This window comes from Rhea pennata, unplaced genomic scaffold (genome assembly GCF_028389875.1).
Source record: "Rhea pennata isolate bPtePen1 unplaced genomic scaffold, bPtePen1.pri scaffold_46, whole genome shotgun sequence".
NCBI classification, from domain to species: Eukaryota; Metazoa; Chordata; class Aves; order Rheiformes; family Rheidae; genus Rhea; species Rhea pennata.
Genome location: NW_026907685.1, coordinates 232,817 through 252,234, shown reverse-complemented (window position 1 = coordinate 252,234; position 19,418 = coordinate 232,817). Strand labels below are relative to the sequence as shown.

At 49.5% G+C, this 19,418-nt stretch overlaps 1 protein-coding gene across 1 annotated transcript; it reads right to left on the bottom strand.

Annotated features, from left to right (window-relative positions):
- Positions 1-258: 258 nt before the first annotated feature.
- On the bottom strand, positions 259-1,227 carry LOC134154824 (olfactory receptor 12D2-like). Its single transcript, XM_062601474.1, has one exon. The coding sequence runs from the start codon at positions 1,225-1,227 to the stop codon at positions 259-261; it is 969 nt and encodes a 322-aa protein (XP_062457458.1).
- Between the last annotated feature and the right edge of the window lie 18,191 nt (positions 1,228-19,418).

The window sequence follows — 19,418 nt, the reverse complement described above, 5'->3', positions numbered from 1 at the left end:
CACTGTAATAAAGGTGTTTTTTTGGAAGTATCACTCTCTGGAGCCGCTTCTCTTTTCCAGCTGGATGAATAGGAATGGCAGTTCCACCAACATAGATTCATCTTTATGCACTGATATTGCCCAAGATAGGAGACATAAGACCATATCCAGTATGTAGGGTTTTTCTGAAGGGGCCCAGGCTGTTGGCAGTGAAAAGCAGATTTCTGCACAACACATTCTTGAGCCAAAAGTGCCTCTGATTGCATTTCCCATTGCCTCCTACCCCACACATGCTGCAAGGCAGAACACTTTTTGCACTAGTAGCTGTCTGGAGAAAAGTCTTCTCTTTAGGGCACATTTCACCTCCACATTCCTCAGGGTGTAGATCAAAGGATTGAGGACCGATGTGACAACATTATACATGAGGGTGGCTATCATGTCCTGCCTGGGTGAACTTCCCGAGGAAGGTGGCACATAATTAAAAATAACAGGGACATAGAATAAGACCACTACTGTGAGATGGGAGACACAAGTGGAGAAGGATTTCCTCCTTCCCTCCTTGGACTGGACTTTCATCCAGAGGAAGGAAAATATGTACAGGTAAGAGGAGAGTGTGAAGACAAAGGGGCCTATCACAATACTCCCAGTGATGATGTTGAGAAGGCTCAGGTTAATCTGGTTGCTATCGCAGGCCAGCCTCACCACAGGCTTGATGTCACAGAAGAAGTGGTGGATGTGGTTGGGGCCACAGAAATGCAGCTGGGAGGTCATGACTGTGTGCATCAGAGCATGAAGGAAGGCAGCAGTCCAAGTAGCTGCAGCCAGCAGCAGGCAGGCCCGTGGACTCATGATCAGGGTGTAGCGCAGGGGGTTGCAGATGGCCACACAGCGGTCATAGGCCATGACAGCCAGAAGCAAAGCTTCACTACTTCCCAGGAAGTGGAAGAAGTGGAGCTGGCTTAGGCAGCCAGTGTAAGAAATGCTCTGGCGCCCTGAGAGGAAGCCAGCCAGCATCTTGGGTATGGTTACTGTGGAGTAGAAAATATCCTGGCAGGAGAGGTTGCAGAGGAAAAAGTACATGGGGGTATGGAGCCGGGGTTCACATACCACTACAGTCATGATTGCTGTATTCCCCAGCAGGCTGGACAGGTACAGCAGTAAAAATAGCATGAACAGGAATTGTTGTAGCCCTTGAAGATTGCTCAGGCCAAGGAGGATGAACTTCCTCACCTCTGTCTGGTTATCCATCCCTGCAGGGAAAGAGAAAATAACTTGGCAGTAACTTGCTGTCTTCTGTCCTGAGCTGTTATTTCCTTTTCCCAGAGTCCTCTTCCGTAAGGTGTATCATCAGCTGATGCTGCCTCAGGAATGGAAGAGATCAGCTACTGAGTCTGGAAAAGTGACTCGAAAGAATTCCTTGATTTTCCACCCCAGCTGTTTCAACAAATAATAGAAAATGTGGTAACCTAGATGGTCAGTACCAGTGTCAAAACTGCCACCTGTGTGCCATCTCACTGAAAGGAACGGCGTATTTGAGAATAATGAGAAAAGAAAATTATGAGGGAGGGAGGGAAGAAGGAAGGGAGGGAGGGAGGAAGCTAGGAAAAAAAGGAAGTGAGGAACGAAGGGAGGAAGGAAGGATGAAGGAAGGAAGGACAGCTGGCTGGTTACCTAATTTTTAAGCAACGATCATTCTGAAATCCTATGTTTTCTTCTTTTTTTTTCTAATTCAGAAAAGGTTTTCTAATCATTTTCTTCATTCCAAATCCTAGCTGAATATACTGAATCTTTCCCAAAGCTGAAGTATTATTGTAGTTTAGTAGATCATATAACATACCACTCTCAAAGAAGATTAATTGCAGACTGTTCAGTGGTGTCAGGAAACCTTTATATAGTACTCCCTTTCACTGAAACAATCACATTTCTTTCCAGTAAAGGAAAATTTCTCTCTCTCTGGTAACTTCTCTTGGGATCAAGCATCTGAGCCTTATGGGACTTCATTTCAGAAAACATCAAGGCATAGCATTTCAGGGACGCAGAAAGCTCATGACGCTTGTGGGTTCAACTCATGGGGAGTTGAACTGATTGCTGATTATTTGTACGGCAAGCTCTCACAAGCAGGAGAAAGTTGTAGAATCAAAAGCCATTTATTGAAATACGCAACGTTATAGCATATAATTCTCAGGGAGACCAATGGGGAATTTGCCAAGAAGGGTTTTATATGTTTTTGTAGTTTCCAAGCATAATACATTGAATATGTATCATAGCTTCATTTGATCTGCTACAACTAAACAGCTGAACTTTGCCTCTGACTTAACATCTTTTGCTCCCTTTATACTCCACAAAAATCTTAAAACTCTCGCTTTTCTTTTAACTTCTGAAGATGGAGATTGAACAAACTATGATAATTTTCAAGGGCTTCAAATATCTGTCTCACTGTCCTCTGTGCAAGCTCTATTTGCTGTGAGCAATGGCACCTGAAATCCACACCAAAGTGCCCATCTGCCTGATTGAGAACATGCAGAGGTGGGGGTTGGTGGTGCAGCAGAAGACCCTGCATGCAGGTGTTGTCATCGTTCACGCAACCTGTGGTGGTGGTGGCCATCACAGGGCTGTACTGAGCTGGCAGGTCCCACCTCATGACCAGGCAGGGTTGTGAGAGGATGGGAGAGGTGCTGAGCTGCCCAGGTACCAGCCCCTGGCAGCCAAGATGCCTTGGTTTTCCTGCTCTCTATCTAACACTACTGAGCCCCTTGTGTCCTCTCCACAGGTTTCTCTCTGGTCTTCGCCATGCAGTCCTACATCAAAGCTATCTGGATGTGCTGTGCTCCCCACCCGTGCTGGCCTGGACACACTGTGGTGCTGCCAGACACTGAAGGGCTGGGTGACATGGGTAAAGTGTGGAAGAAGCAGAGACTTCCTTTTGTGTTGACAGAACACTTTGTGGAAGCTCTCAAGGGCCCAGCCATGTGGCAGGACTCAAGGCGTCCTCATTGCCTGCGCCGGTGTGCCAGGAAGAGACAACCTGTGGGGAAAGAGGCCAGTGTAGAACTACATGGATAAAGTCTTCTGGTGCATGAAGTCCTGCCTGGCATCCTTAACGTTTGCCTTTGACTGTCAGAGCCCTCATTCTGCCTGGGATCCTGGCTGTCTGCAGGGTACTGGAGGAAGTCTGTGGCTGGGGCCATGCTGGTTGGTGAGACATCATGTCTTCACAGCCACGCTCCCTCTCATTCTGGATCTGTGATTACTCAGCAGCCGTTAGGCTGGTGGGCCTTTTGAAATCTAGTGCCTTGCAGGCTTGCAGTGCCTTTTGAACTGGAGCTGTCTCTGTGGTGCTGACAGCCAGAGGAGCTAGGAGAAGGCTCCTGAGGTTGACAAGTTGCCAGATTCCTCAGCACTTTCTAGTAATCAGAAGCCTGTGGGACTCTGAGAGTTAAGGGTTGAGGACAAGGTGGCTATAGGAAGACGTGGTGATGTTATGTGTGTGAATCTCTCCAAAAAGCTGTCCCTGCCATGGCCCATGGTTGGACATTTAAGGCCTGGGAATTTAGAGCTTTGCCCACTCTTAGGGGTCTTGCACAGAGTTTCTTGGTATGAGCCAAGGTTGTTCCAGAGCAACGCATGGATCTCTGAGCTAGCCATAGTGCTATCCAGTGCTCTGGTCTATAACAGCAAGGGCACCATCAACCAGCAGGCCATGGACCAGCTGCAGTATCCTCAGCAGGGCAGCAGCACCAGAGAGACCTCCTCTCTCTAAGCGTTAGCTTAGGGGTTTGCACATCCCAGGTCCTCAAATGGCTGCTTTCTTTGGGGAGATCAGAGCCTCCTGGTGGGGCACAGTGACACAGGACCTCAGGGATCCTGTGCCCTACACCTCAGGGCTGAGGGTTTCAGCCCTACTTCTGCTGGTGACTCCAGGCTGTTCTCTGTCCCTGCAGAATCTCCACTTCTCCTTATTAAATGCTGATGGGTGGAAAGGGTAGAGTGCGCTGGCTTGAGGATCCAGGGTCTCTATTTCCTTAGCCAGCTCCCCAGCTATGTGACAAAGCTGATGGAGAATGTAAAGGTGAAAGCAACTCCTAGGGGGAGTGGAGATGAGCTGGAGGAGTCAGACAAAGTTTTCTAGTTCTTCCTATCCTTTCTCGGGCTGTGCAGGACTTCACATTGTAACTGAAGGTGGATGGGAAGGAAATCTCAGAAGACAAGTACCTAGAGAATGTGCTGAAATTAAAGCCCGGTAGAGGAATGGCGCTGTGCTCAGTGCTGTGCTTCAGGAAGGGCAGGATGTGTCCAGCTCTGGACAGCTGCATTTCAGCATAAGACAACAAAAGCCTAAGCCCTGTGAGTTTGCTCCCTAGCCTACCTCCACAGGTAGCAGCCAGGAAACCCAGTTCTATAACCATTCCCAGGAATGCATTCACCAGTTCTCCCCACACCAGAAGTGCCACGCTTGGAGGAGCATCATGACAGTGAGATTGAGCCTGAATTCCAGGAGCAGATGGTGAAATTATGCAGCCACATCTGGGAGAAGTTTACACCCAAGACCATCCATGGTGGCAACACAGTAGTAATGGGGAGCTGTGAGTGCCAAGGTCCAGAAGGTCAGAGCTGGCTAGTTGCTCTTGGGACTGTGCCTGAGGAAGGCTCAAATACATGGTCAGATGACGCAGGTGGGAAATGGAAGAGCTTTTCCAGCGGCTGCTGTACTTGCTTCTTCATTTAGAGCCACTTCTCTTCCATTTCCCCTCACTGTACCCATTCTTGCTGCTCTGTCCCTTGCTGCTCTTGCAGTCTGAGCCACTGTGCTTCACCACTCCCAGCTGATCGGAGCTGAGGACGGTCTTCAGGGCACCTTCATTCCTCAGGAAAGGCACCCCTTGAAGGATAGCATGGGGACCAGCATGTGACTGAGTCTCGCTTCACGGGAACTAGAGAGTGACAGAGACCTCCTCATCTACTAGTGACAAACTGCTAGAAAGATCTCAGCCCCATGGGAGTATACTATCATGCCCGGAGACCTCTTACCTATCCTAGAGGATCTGGGTCAGGAGGGACATCTGGAGATCTATACTCAAATCTCTGCTCTGAGCATGGCTAACTTCCCAGGTAGATTACATTGGCCAGTACTTTGTCCAGGCAAGGTCTGAAAATCTCTGGGCCCTTGCACCCCTACTGCTCCACTCTCATGGTGACAGCTTTTTCCCTAATACCCAGCTGAAATTTCTCTTGATGCTACTTGTGCCATTGTGCCTGTTGCACCTTCTCCTGTTCCTCTGGCCTGCTCTGAGCACCTACATTAGACCGAGCAGAGATAGGCACTGCTTATTCCTACCTGGGATCAGAGGATGGCACATGGAGACTCATCTTTACCCAGCGCAGAGGGACTGTGGAGGTGCCCATGGGCTGACAAAAGAGCAGAACAGGACTGAGGGAAGAAAGAAGGTCTCCAACAGCTCCTTGCCAAACCCCAGGCAGGGAAAAACTCATTGGAAAGCAGTCCTTAAAGAAGACTATGAAGTAGAAGGGAATGCACTGGTGAGCTGCCTGCTCTTGCACACCTAGACACTGCATATGGTCTGTGCGCACTCTAAATAACGATGCCTGTGGTTTCTATCAGCACATCCCAGACACCCCATGACCCACAGGGAGTCCCTATGCCAACTGTCAGGGACTATTCTGGCTTCAGAGGGGCTGCTGGAGAGCACTGGGGCTGGGGCTGCTCACCCTGCACCTCCCATCCCAGGGTGCCTCTGGGCTCCTGAGAGGTGTTGCAATGACCGGGAGGGAGAGCCTGTTCTACACCAGTGCAAGGCACTGGGACAGTGCTGCTTATGATCCCAGTAAGAAAAGCACTCAGATTCTGTAAGGTGTTGCTTAAAATACCATCTACTGGAGCTAACACAAGAAGGAAAAAGAGGATAGGTAATATTAGATCCCCTCAGATGCTGGGAACCCCAAGCTGTGTAGCACTGTGCCTCTTTTGTATCATCAGCAAACTTGCTGAGGAGGCACTCAGTCCCTTCCTCGAGGTCATTGATGAACAAGACTGGACCCAGTACTGACCCCTAGGGGACACTGCTATCTACAGGCCTCCAACTGATCACAACCCTCTGAGCTCTGTCATACAACCAGTGGCAGACCACCTCATCATCTATGTATCGAATCTGTAGTTCATCAGGTTGTCTATGAGGGTATTATGGAAGACAGTGTTGAAAGTCTTGCTGAAGTCAAGGTAGGCAGCATCCACTGCTCTCCCCTCCTCTACACAGCCAGTCACTCCATAATAGAAGGCTATCATCAGGCTGGTTAAGCATGATTTCCCCTTGGTGAATGCAGGCTGACTACTCCTGATCACCTTCTTGTGCTTCATGTGTTCGCAAATAGTTTCCAGGAAGATTTGCTCCGTCACCTTCCCAGGGATCGAGGAGAAGCTGACTAGCCTATAGCTCCCCTGATCCTCATCCTTGAATGTCAGAGAGACATTTGCTTTTTCCAGGACCTGCCCTGACTGCCAGGACCTTTCAGAGATGATGGAGAGTGGCCTAGCAAGGATGTCTGTCAGCTTCCTCAGCATTCATGGATGCATCTCATCAGGTCCCATAATTTCAAATTGTTCAGATCTTCTCCAATCTGATCCCCCTCCACCAACAGTAAATCTTCACTGCTCATATTCCCATGGGTCTCAGGGACCTGAGACTCCTGAAGCCATGCCTTATCAGGAAAGACTGAGACAAAGAAGGCACTGTAAACCTTTGCCTTTTCCGTGCCCTTTGTTACCATGTCCCCGGGCCCATTCCTCACTGGGCCCACATAGTCCATAATCTCCTTTTTGCTACTGATACACCTGCAAAAGCACTTCTTGTTGCCTTTCACATCCCCCACTAGATTCAGCTCCAGGTAGATTTTGACTTCCTAACCCCATCCCTGCATGATTGGACGGCAAATCTATATTCCTGCCTGGTCAACTGTCCCTATTTCTGTCTCTTGTATGCTTCCTTTTAATGTCTGAGCTTAGTCAGGAGTTCCATGTTCATCTACGCAGCCCTTCTGACACGTTTCTTGATTATCAGGATGGACCATTCTTGAGCTTGGAGGAGAAGATCCTTGAAAATCAGCCAGCTCTCTTGGAACCCTCCTTCTCTCCAGGACCGTATCTCACAGGATTCTTCCAAGCAGGTCCCTGAAGAGGCCAAAGTATGCTCTTCTGAAGCCCAGGGTTGTGATCCTGCTTCCTTCCTCCTCTCAGGATCTTGACCTCCACCATCTCATGGTCACTGCAGCCAAGGCTGCACCTAGTCTTCACAACCCCAACCAATTCTTCCTTGCCAGTGAGTATCAGGCCCAGCAAAGTGCCTGCCCTCATCAACTCTGTAATCACCTGTGTCACAGTGTTATCATCACTGCACTCCAGGAACCTCCTGGATTGCGTGTGCCCTGCCTTGTCCTTGTGTGCACACACTTGGGGTGGGCCCCCTTCTGCTCTCTTTTGTTGATTACAAAGTCTCTTTTATCATCTACTAAACTACTCAACCACCCTTTGAAACCTCAAGCCTACCCCTCCTCCTACTGTAAACGTCTTGCCTCCTCTGCACTCCTCGGAACAATGTGCAGAGTTGGACAAAATGGATTTTCTTGGGTGACCAGGACACCCACTTCCACTTCCCAAACTACTTCCAGCCAATCCCTCCCATGTCCTTGGGCACTGTCAGCCACTCCTGCAAAGCACAGCCCCCATCACAGTGTGGCCAAGCGATGCTGACCATGGCCCTTTTCTGAATCATTTTCTCAGGACAGCAAGTACAGAGTCATGGAGCCCAATCTAGACTTCCTGTGCACCAAGGAAATGATGCCCTGATGTGGCATGCATCTGCATGGAGGATGGAAGAAGTGCACTGCACTGGGTGCATCCAGGCAGCATCAAGTTGTGACGTGGCTCCTAAGACACCTTTCCTTAAGACTGAGCTCTGACACAGGGACTTAGATACCCTATAGAAGCCCACCTTAGAGAGGAAGATGGCGGTGGGAGATTGGCATCAGAGCGGGGACCACTAGCCATTCTTCAGCCACGTCTGAAAGTCCCTTCTGGTTGTGCCCCACAAGGTCTGCAGAAGAAGCAGGCAGAGGGCACAGACCACACTTTTGTGCATTTTTTTTTAATGTCTCAGGCCCTTTGTCATGAAGTCTGGCTCTGCATCCTAAGCACACTGGTGTGTTCTCCCACCCTACCTGTTCATACAAGTTATCTGAAGACCAGTATTTTCCACCCCCAGGCACTTTCCAGCCCACTTCAGCAGCCTCCCCCAACTCCCTCCACCTCCCACTGCCTCTCCCCAGCCCATCCCAGCAGGGCAGGACAGTCTGGGAATCGCCCCCATGACAGTATCCGCCACAGGGTGCTTGCAGGGATCTGGCACCTGACACCAAGCCTGAGCCCCTCTAATGGCCATAGCAGCTCCTGAGGTGGGAGAGAGTGGGTGTTAGCCTCCCTACCAGCCCTAAGGCCAGCAATGACACTAGGAAGTGGAAGCCAGTCCCTCTCTTGCCCCCCTGCTCTTTTCTCTAGGATAACAACACCCACCTCAGCTGCCTCCTACCCAGCCCCACTCCCCAGGCCAACACAAGTGCCCTGGTGCTTCTCTGGCAACCCCTACCATTCTCCAGCCTCCTTTCCCAGTGTAAGAAGAACCTGACCTTCAGTCACTGCACTGACAAGATCTCTTTTATATATTATAGAAATGCTATTACAGCAGCCAGCTCTGACACAAGGACAGACACATTTACAGAAGGCCTCTGGCCAGACAGACCAAGTTCATGCCTCTGGAGAAGTATGATAAACACAAATATCTGTGTACAGAAATGCTTTTCACAGATACAATAAACAAAGAAAAGCATAAGCCAGCCTACGAGAAACTGGGAATCGCTCACGAAGACAGAAGGCAGCCTATGACTGGTAAAATACTATACGTTGAACCAATTTCATCAGTGCCTCTTTGATCTCTTTGTTCCTCATGCTGTAGATGACAGGGTTCAGTGTTGGAGGCACCACTGAGTACAGAACAGCCACCACTAGCTCCAGAGCTGGGGAGGAGATGCATGGGGGCTTTAGGTAGGCAAACATCGCAGTGATGACAAACAGGGAGACCACAGTGAGGTGCGGGAGGCACATGGAAAAGACTTTGTGCCGGCCCTTCTCAGAGGGGATCCTCAGCACGACCCTGAAGATCTGCACGTAGGACAGCACGATGAACACGAAACACCCACAAGCTACACAAAAGCTAACCACGGTAACCCCGGCTTTCCTGAAGTAGGAGTCAGAGCAGGAGAGCCTGAGGAGCTGGGGAATTTCACAGAAAAACTGCTCCACAACATTGCCTTGGCAGAGTGGAATTGAAAATGTGTTTCCGGTATGCAGCACTGCATTGAGAAAACCACTGCCCCGGGCAGCTGCTGCCATTTTGACACAAGTTCTGCTGGCCATGAGTGTCCTGTAGTGCAGGGGTCTGCAGATAGCAATGTAGTGGTCATAGGCCATGACAGTGAGAAGATAATATTCTGAAGAAATGAAGAAAAGAAATAGAAAGACCTGAGTAGCACATCCTGAGAAGGAAATGGCCCTTGTGTTCCACAGGGAACTGGCCATGGATCTGGGGACTGTGGTGGAGATGGAACCAAAGTCCAGGATGGACAAATTGAGAAGGAAGAAGTACATGGGGGTGTGGAGGCGGTGGTCGCAGGCTACGGCTGTGATGATGAGGACGTTGCCCAGGAGGGCAGCCAGGTAGACACCCAGGAACAGCGAGAAGTGCAATAGCTGCAGCCTCCATTTGTCTGCGAATGTTAGGTGAAGGAACTCAGTGAGGAAGCTGCTGTTGGACATTATTTCCTCCCTCTGGTCAGTGGGGACTGTCAAAGGAAAAAAAGACACCGAGAAATTACATGGACTTCCATGAGCAAAACACATTCCATTTCATACAGAAGCCCTCCACATGGCCTTTTTATGCCTCTTGAGCACCTTTTGGCAGTTTCCTACCTTGAACTCCAGTTTGCGCTGGCTGAGTGCACTATAAGGATCAGTGCCTTCTGCCCACGAGCAGCAGAGGAGTTACTCCTGCTCTACAGCAGTGGGCACGTGGAGGTGACAGCTCCAGGAGATGGATGCCCTGAGTTGAGTGAAGGTGAGTTAATCCAGTGACCCAGTGGATATATTATCTCATTTACTACCATGAAAGATGAAATAGGCACCATGCCCAGCTGCTTCTCAGAGGAAAGAGGACTGGTTCATAGCCTACTTTCCCCTCTTTGGCAGATTTGTCTGTGTTGGAATCAGTCACCACCAGCCTCCTCTCAAAGCAACGAAAGGCGGGAGTGACCCAACCCATCGTAGAGGGCTTTGTCCCTGACCTCACATCAATTTACCATGCGTGCTATTTTTCCAGACTATATGGATAACAGAGTGTGACAAGCTCTGATGTACACATTCTTCCATAGGTGGAAGGTTCAGCACTTTCACATGCTGTTCTCCAGGAAATGAGGCAGAGCAGATGAGTCTAACTGTACATTTATTTAATTTTCAGGTGCCCACATCATGTGATGTTCTCAATGGGAGAAATCCTTGACTTTTCCCTTGCTCTCCGTGTGAACACTAGTGAATCACTAGAGGCAGAAAAGCTCCTGCCGACCCAGGAGAGCTGGTCTGCTCATTCCCAGCTGCCTATGCTTGCCACCTCTCTCAGCTAGGGGAAGACTGCACTCAGACGTGACTCTGAAAAAGAGCTTGGACTGGTCAGAGAACAGAGTCCAGTTCAAAAACAAAAGAGATGCTGAGTGTGCCTTGGAACACAAAGGTCCCGCTTAGATCTGACCACAGCTGGGAATGTTGCAGGGCCTGTAGTGTGAAAGGCAGGGCGTTTGGTGGCAGCAGCTGGATGGGATTTTTCTGCTCCAAAGAGGAGGGTGAAAAGGTGCGGCTAAGGAAATGCCTGTGTCCCTCCAAAACTGCTCTAAACACAAGGACTGCCTGCCCTGCCCTGCAGGTGACTGTGTCTCTTCAGACTGTGAGACAAATTCATGTTCTCTGGCCGCTTGCTAGGACAGGAGCTCCCAGCGTTTTCACCTGATGTTAGCTAGATGATGCTATTCACGGCACCTTAATCAGCACAATGCCGTTCAACTTCTGTAATCTTGCCTTGCCTTCCCTTCCCTTCCATTCCCTTCCTTTTTTTCTCTTTCCCTTTCCCTTTCCCTTTCCCTTTCCCTTTCCTTTTCCCTTTCTCCCTTTCCCTTTCCCTTTCTCTTTCTCTTTCCCTTTCCCTTTCCCTTTCCCTTTCCCTTTCCCTTTTACTTTCTCTTTCTCTTTCTTTCTTTCTCTTTCTCTTTCTCATTCTCTTTCTCTTTCTGTTTCTCTTTCTCTTTCTCTTTCTCTTTCTCTTTCTCTTTCTTTCTTTCCCTTTTTCTTCCTCTTCCTTTTTATTCCCCTTTTCTTTCCCTTTTTCTTTCCCTTTTTCTTTCATTTTTACTTTCTCTTTTTCTTTGTCTTTCCCTTTCCCTTTCTCTTTCCCTTTCCCTTTTTCCTTTTCTTTTTCTCTTTCTTTCTTTCTTTCTCTTTCTCTTTCTCATTCTCTTTCTCTTTCTCTTTCTCTTTCTTTCTTTCCCTTTTTCTTCCTCTTCCTTTTTATTCCCCTTTTCTTTCCCTTTTTCTTTCCCTTTTTCTTTCATTTTTTCTTTCTCTTTTTCTTTTTCTTTGTCTTTCCCTTTCCCTTTCCCTTTCCCTTTTTCCTTTTCTTTTTCTTTGTCTTTGTCTTTCCCTTTTTCTTTGTCGTTGTCATTGTCTTTGGCTTTGTCTTTGCCTTTTTCTTTTCTCTTTCCTTTACCTAGATTCAACAAGAGATTACTCCCAACACAGAGTCATGCCACCAAATGCATTTAAGCTGGAGGTGGCCATTTCTGCCTTACAGAGAAAAAGGTGTATGTAAGCTGTAGGCAAGATACCTGATGGAGTCAAGCATTATTCATGGGCAATATTGGAGTATTCCAGTTCTGACCTCAGGTAATCAAGGCTCCTAAGACTTATCTTATGTCCAGAAATCAGCTTCTGAGCTGTTCTAGTTCCTCAGTAGAGTTAGAATAGAATAGTAATGTTTTTTGAATAAACACCACTGAAGGATATATTTATACCGTCTACATCAAATGAGCATATTTTTTTTTTAAGAAGAGAGAGGGTCATAAGTATGTCTGCTGCATTTGTGCATGTTACAGCCATGGCTAATTTTACTCTACATGATCGTCCATCCATCAGCTAAGCTTTTTTCCTCTAGGTAAAAGAAACCTCGTGACAATTTTCTCTTTCCTGTTTTTCTGAAACATTGTAGAAACAAAACTGATACGAGAAAAAGAAGACATATTATCTATAAAAAAGGCAAGCTCTTGTTCCCAAAGTGCAGAATGTAAAGCCAGAGGCACTTGTAATACAGATGTTATGTAGAACTAGCTCTTGTTCCTGTCCTCTCTCCAGCTCATCAGATACGACTCTTTTCCCAAGTCTCAGCCCTCCCAGGGATCTCAAGGAAGAGTTTGCTGGAGGGATGGCTGGAGGGATGGCTGCTGATCTTCTAATCGATTCCTGAAACCTTGTGTTACAGACCAAAAAACAGACCACAATGCTTTCCTGGGGCTTCCTACCCCATGTCTGGGGAATTTGCTCGTGCCCTGGGCAATATGACATCCAGGCACCAGAAGAGCTCAGTGCAGTGCTGAAGCCGTTACACAGAGGCAGCAGGCTGTGGTCATTCAACTGCCTTTGCAACTAGCTGAGCAAAGAGCTACAGCAAAGCAAAAGTAAGGAGCTTCTGGCTACATGGAGGACTGTGAAGACAGAGACAGTGCTAACACTGGATAACTGCCTGCTTTTCCTCTGGCAAGTGGCACTGCCTGTTTGTTCAGTCACTTAGAGAGGGGGTCCTTGGCCTCTGTTCTCCTCTCATCCCCGTATCCCTGGATCGCTTGAAAAATCAGTGCTGTGAACCCAGTCTTTGGCAAGAAGGATGCGCTTTCCCTACTTGGCATATCCCTTGCCTATGATTTCAAAGCTGAGATGCAAAGACAGTTCAAGATGCAGAAGCTACATGTTGTGATTTTTTAAGTGTAACCTGAGAGGAGGAGGGTTTTGTTGTCATTCACTTTGTGTACTTTTATACCTGTCGTTTGCTCTGCCAGCTGCCACTGTGGGGCGGTACTGATGCTTCTAGGAGAGCCCACAGCATAAACCACCTTTACGTGGCAAGTTTTCCTCAAGTAGAGGATTCAACAATCATCCTTACACTAGCCGATGCAGGTAATGCAGTGGTTTGGAACTAGAGCACAAGTTTCTCCCTTTGCCCTGCGGTCAATCTCTTCTGCTATACAGAATATATTAAAAAAAAATGAAGTATTCGTTCTTTTTCCCTGTAGCAGGCAATCAAAATAGTAAGCCTTCACTTCACGGGAAGACTTACACCAAGTCTTCACTTGCTCCTATGGCCTGAAAGAAAGGCTCTGAGACTACAGATAGTGTCCCAACAAAAAAGCTGATGGTGTCTCTGCACCAGTTGGACTGAAAGAGTGTGGAGAGGGGAGGAGAGGCTACAGGCAGCCAAGAGGGAGCTGCCGGTGAAGGTGTGAGGGCTGCTTTAGGTTGTGAAGTCACTTGTGCTGCAGGAATGTGCTTGGTGAGGAGCATAAGGCAGGCATTGTGAGGTCTTCAGCAGAACCTTTGTGGGTAGTTAACAGAGGACCAAGAGGTTATGGGAGGGCAGAGGCAGAGACAGGTAGGAGGATGATCACTCGAGTGCTTATGAGGAGGTGCTCTGTGTTCCCTCAGCCAAACATGCCGGAGCTGGAGGCAGGCGTGCAAGGACAGGAAGGGCTCCCAGATGCTGGCCAAGAGAGAGGACATGTTTTGGGGAGGTAAGTTGCAACTGCGAGAGCTCCTGGGGGCAGTCTCTCCCCCAAGCCGAAGCACTAACCTGAAGCCATATTCTTCCACCTTGCTTCTCTCCTCCCTCCACTCACTGAGGCCAAATCCAAAGAGCTATGTTGAAGCTTCCCTCTCTGTCCCTTCCCCTAACCCTGAGCCTGTGCCTGAAGGTAATTGCTGGCCTTCATCCCTTGCCTAGAAGGGAGAAAGCGGGCTGGAGGCCTCCCTCCCACATAAAGCCAGAGCACTCTGCCCAAAGTCTAGCCCCCACCGCAAACATTGACCGCAAATGCCAAGCCCAGCATTGAGCCAGCACCCAAAAGTTTTCCTTGATTCCACTAAGCACAAAGCCCAAACCCTATGTGCCTGCCTGAAGCATAAGCCTGAAGATGCTCCCACTCGGCCCCTAACGCTCCAGCCATCTTTTAAACCTCGCTACAAGGGCTGTGGGAGCTGGGAGGCAGAGGAAGGGCAGGGCTTGTGGGGTGTTGGACTGAAAGGGCATGGTGCTGAGAGGAAAGGGGCGAGGCAGAGCAGAGGGAACAGCTGGTGAAGGTGTGAGGGCTGGGCTGCAGGTTGTGAGGTCTCTTGTGCTGTAAGAATGGGCTTGGAGAGGAGCATGAGGCAGGAGCACCTAGAGGACAGAGAATCTTTTACTGATTCCTCTCAGAGTCCAAGACACGGGGGAGCCTGCTACCATGTCAGACACTGGCTGCCCCTCTGGGTCCCATGTTTCATGAAGAAACTTCCACCTCCCCTGTTTTCCCTGGCTAGATAATTCATTCTTTGAATTTCAGAATGCAGTCACATGCTTTAGGACCTGTTTGTCACCATTCAAGGACAAGGCAGCTTGTTTAGCCAGATGTCCCCCTGGATTCCCACGATAACTATGCTGAATTTCAAATTTCAAAATTAGGATGAAACTTTCCTTGATGGGGCTGGAAATCAACAATGAGCTGCCTGGGAGCTTTGGAGAGGCACGGAAAGGACAGCCGCAGAAACAGGGAGTGCATCTCATTCCCTGCTCCCAAGGCAGCTCTCTCTCACAGCTGTGCCATAGATGTCCAGCTGCAGCAGTGGGAATTGCGTCCCAAGGATGGAGAGGATGTGTTTCTGCATGGGAGCTCCCACTGGTCCCCTTTTGCAGCAGTGGAGGCATTAGAAAGGGAGGAGGCGCATTTCTTTGTGCTAAATTTCACCGACAAATGCAAAGTAAAGATGGTTGGTGCCTGCTCCGAGCTGGAGTGACCAGCCTCTGCCTTGCAGTGGGTTTCTCTGCAGGCAGGATGAAGGGAGATGTGTTTAAACCCCCATGTGCTATTCCACAGTTATTTGCATGGATGTAACAGATAAATCTTTCTGTACAAAACACCATTCATCTCTGCTAGGAAGCTCCAGTGTGAGCAATGTCGGGGTGCTCATGTGGAGCTGCTCCATGACGAGCCTCGTGTGTTGGGGACCTCTGCAAGGGGAGTCTCTGCTTGAGGCTTTCAAGCCGGTTCTTAGTGGAAAGTGGCCAAGCACTGGAGTGCAACCACCTGGGCACACGGACAGAGGAGCCAATGCAGCCAGCCAGAGCTCCTTCCTCTCACACTGCACTATGTGTCAACCCCTACGAAATGCTCCTGTGAGATTGCCCCACTGGAAAGGTCAAGGGCAGTCCTGTCCTGCAAGCCTGTCCTGTCCTGAGCTCAGTAGTGGCCTTGAACTCTCTTGCAGGGGCATCTGGGACTTTTTCAACTGAATCCAGCAGGATTTGCCAAAATACACTGAGCTTTCCAGCTGGTGCTAGGGCTGCCACTCCAGTACTGGAGTCCTTGCCCAAAGCTCCGTGTAAGCTGGCTACACTCACAACCTGCATCTAATGGGCTAGTCGGGTAGATCCTCTCTCACTCTCATTCTCCTTTCCTCTTTTCTGAACACCTTTTATTACTGGCACACCAGTCACTCTTCTTCCAGTGCCTCCAGTCAATGCAATACATTTCCTCTACTGACATTCTTTGCTGCCCCCAATACATGTAGTCTTTCTTTATTTTTTTAACTTTTTAGTACGAGTGATGGCTGGCATGGTAGGTATTTCCTTATCCTACTTAAAGCTCCGTGTAAGTAGTTACAGTTAGCAAGCGAAACCACTTGGTAGCTCTCTGTCACAAGGGGAAACCTACTCTGCTGGCAGTAGGTGGTGGAGGAGACAATGAGAAGTGTGCTGCTGGACCTTGTACTAACAAAAAAAAAAAAAAAAAAGAATGACTGGTTGGAGACATGAAGGCTGAGGGCAGAGTTGGCTACAGTGACCATGAGATGGTGGAGTTGAGGATCCTGCATGGAGGAAGCAGGGCAATAAGCAGGATTGCAGCCCTGGGCTTCTGGAGAGCAAACTTGGGCCTCTTCAGGGGCCTGCTCAGAGGAATTCCATGGGTTAGGACCTTTGAAGAAAGGAGACTCCAGGAGAGCTGGTTAATATTCAAGCATCACTTTCTCCAAGTGCAAATTCAGTGCATCCCTCTGAGGAAGAAGTCAAGCAAAGTGGGCAGGAGACCTGCATGGATGAGCAAGGAACTCCTGGCAAAACTCAGAGAGAAGAAAGGACACAGAATGTGGGAGAAGGGACAGACCACTTAGCAGGAATACAGGAACGTTGTCACAGAATGCAGGGCTGCAATGAAGAAGGCTCAGGCCCACCTGGAAGTAAATCTGGCAAGGGATGTGAAGGACAACAGAAAGAGCTTCTTCAAATACATCAGTAGCGGAAAGAAGCCTAGGGAAAATGTGGGCCCCCTGTGGAATTGGTGGAGGCTCTGGTGACAAAGGATACAGAGAAGGCAGAGTTACTGAATGTCACCTTTACTTCAGTCTTCCCTGCTAAGGCCAGACCCCCAAGGAAGCTTAGAGCCTGGAGACAAGAGTGAAAGTCTGGAGAAAGGAAGACTTTCCCTTGCTTGAGGAGGATCGAATTAGAGATCATGTAGGCAAACCTGAGAAGCAAAGCTCCATGGGCCCACAAGTGCTGAGGGAGCTGGCAGATGTTATTGCTAGGCCACTCTCCATCACTTTGAAAGGTCATAGAGAACAGGATCGGTGCCTGAGGGCGGGAAGAATGCCAGGATCACTCCAGCCTTCCAAAAGAGCTACAAAGAGCACCCAGGCAACTACAGGCAAGTCAGCCTCACCTCCATCCCGGGAAAGGGGATGGAACAGCTCCTCCTGGACTCCATCTCCAAGCACACGGAGGCAAAGAAGGTGATCAGGAGTAGTCAGCATGGATTCAGCAAGGGGAAATCCTGCTTCACCAATCTGAAAGCCTTCTCTGATGGAATGCCTGGCTGGGTAGATGAGGGAAGAGCAGTGAATGTTGTCTACCTTGACTTCAGCAAGGCTTTTGACACTGGCTCCCATAACATCCTCCTAGAGAAGCTCAGGAACAGTGGGTTAGATGAGTGGACTGTCAGGTGGATTGAGAAGAGGTTGAAAGGCAGAGCTCAGAGGGCTGTGCTCAGCAGCACAGAGTCTAATTGGAGGCCTGGAGTTAGCAGTGTCCCCCAGGACTCAGTGCTAGGTCCCATCCTGTTCAACCTATTCCTCAAGCACCTGGAGGAAAGGACAGAGTGCCTCCTCAGCAAGTCTGCTGATGCTACCAAGCTGGGAGGAGTGGCTGATACGTCCTGAGGGCTGTGCTGCCATTCAGAGAGACCTAGCCAGGCTGGAGAGTTGGGTGGAGAGGAACCTCCTGAGGTTCAACAAGGGCAAGTGCAGGGTCCTGCTCCTAAGAAGAAATAACCCTGTGCACCAGTACAGGCTGGGGCTGAGCTGCTGGAAAGCAGCTCTGCGGAGAAGGACCTGGAAGTGCTGGTGGACACCAAGCTAACCCAGAGGCAGCAATGGGCCCTTGTAGCCAGGAAGGCCAATGGTATCGTGGGGTGCATTAGGAATAGTGTTGCCAGCAGGTTGCGGGAGGTGATCTTCCCCCTCTGCGCAGCCCTCGAGAGGTCACATCTCGAGTGCATCCAGTTCTGGGCTCCCCACTATGAGACATGGAGCTACCATTGGAGAGAGTCCAGTGTAGGACTATGAAGATGATTAGAGGACTGGAGCATCACTCTGATGAGGAATGGCTGTGAGAGCTGGGCCTGTGTAGCCTGGAGAAGAGAAGCCTGAGAGGGGGATCTGATCAATGTCTACAAATACCTTCAGGGAGGGTGTCAAGAGGATGGAGCTAGACTCTTTTCAGTGGTGCCCAGTGACAGGACAAGAGGCAACGGGCACAGACTGAAACATAGGAAGTTCTGCCTGATGTGAGGAAAAATGTCTTTGCTGTGAGAGTGACAGAGCACTGGACAAGTTGCCCAGAGAGGCTGTGGAGTCCTCTTCTCTGGAGATATTTAAAACCCGCCTGGACTCGATCCTGTCTAAGGTGCTCCAGGTGACTGTGCTTGAGCAGAGGGGGGCTGGACTGCATGATCTCCAGAGGTCCCTTCCAACCTCAACCATTCTGTGATTCTGTGTGATTCCTTGTGGGTCATTGTTTGTGGCTTTTTAGCAGGGTGATACTCCTGGGAGTAAGGTACAAGTAGGCCTGGTATAAATTTTGAGATGATAGGAAGACGAGCCAGGGACATGTTGTTGGACTGCTCTAGGCATGCAGAGGCAAGCTTGCTGTGCCCATAGCTCTTACCTGTGAGTCCTGGCTGTTAAGGAAGGATTTGAGGAGGGTGCAATTCCTAGGAGTAAGCTGTGAGTAGGCCGGGTGTAAGTGTTGGGAGGGTAGGAAGGTGTGCCAGGCAGGTGTTGTGGGGCTTCTCGCGGCATGCAGAGGCAAGATTTGTGTGCTCAGAACTCTTCCCAGTTAGTCCTAGTTCATGGAGGAGGTGTGTGAGCAGGGTGACACTCTCAGGAATAAGCTGAGATTTCCCCTGGCCTTAAATATTGGGAGGGTAAGAAGGCAACCGAGGCGCATGTCGTGGGGCTACTTTTGGCCTGCAGAGGGAACACTGGCATACCCAGGGTTCTTCTGCCTGTGGTCTGGTTGGTGGGGGAGGTGTCTGTGCAGGGTGGCACTCCTAGGTGCGGGCTGTGAGTAGGCCTAGTTTAAGCGTCAGGACTGTAAGAAGGGAATCAGGGCACATGATGTGGGCAGGCATGCAGAGGCAAGCTTTGGCATGCTCAGAGGTCTTCTTTCTGTGTCCTGGTTTGTGGGGTAAGCATTTCAGCAGCATGCTAGGATGAAGCTGTGAGTAGGTCTGGTATAAGTGTCAAAAGGGTAGGAAGACGAGCCAGGCATGTGTTGTGGGGCTGCCCTAGGCATGCGGAGGCCAGCTCAGCATGCCAACACCTCTTGGCTGGGCGTCCTGGTGGGTGTGGTAGGTGTCTGAGCAGGGTGGAACTCCTAGGATTAAACTGTCAGTAGGACTGGCCTAAGTGTCGGGAGGGTAGGCACATGTTGTGAGGGTATTCTAGATCTGTGGAAGCAAGCTTGATATGACCAGGA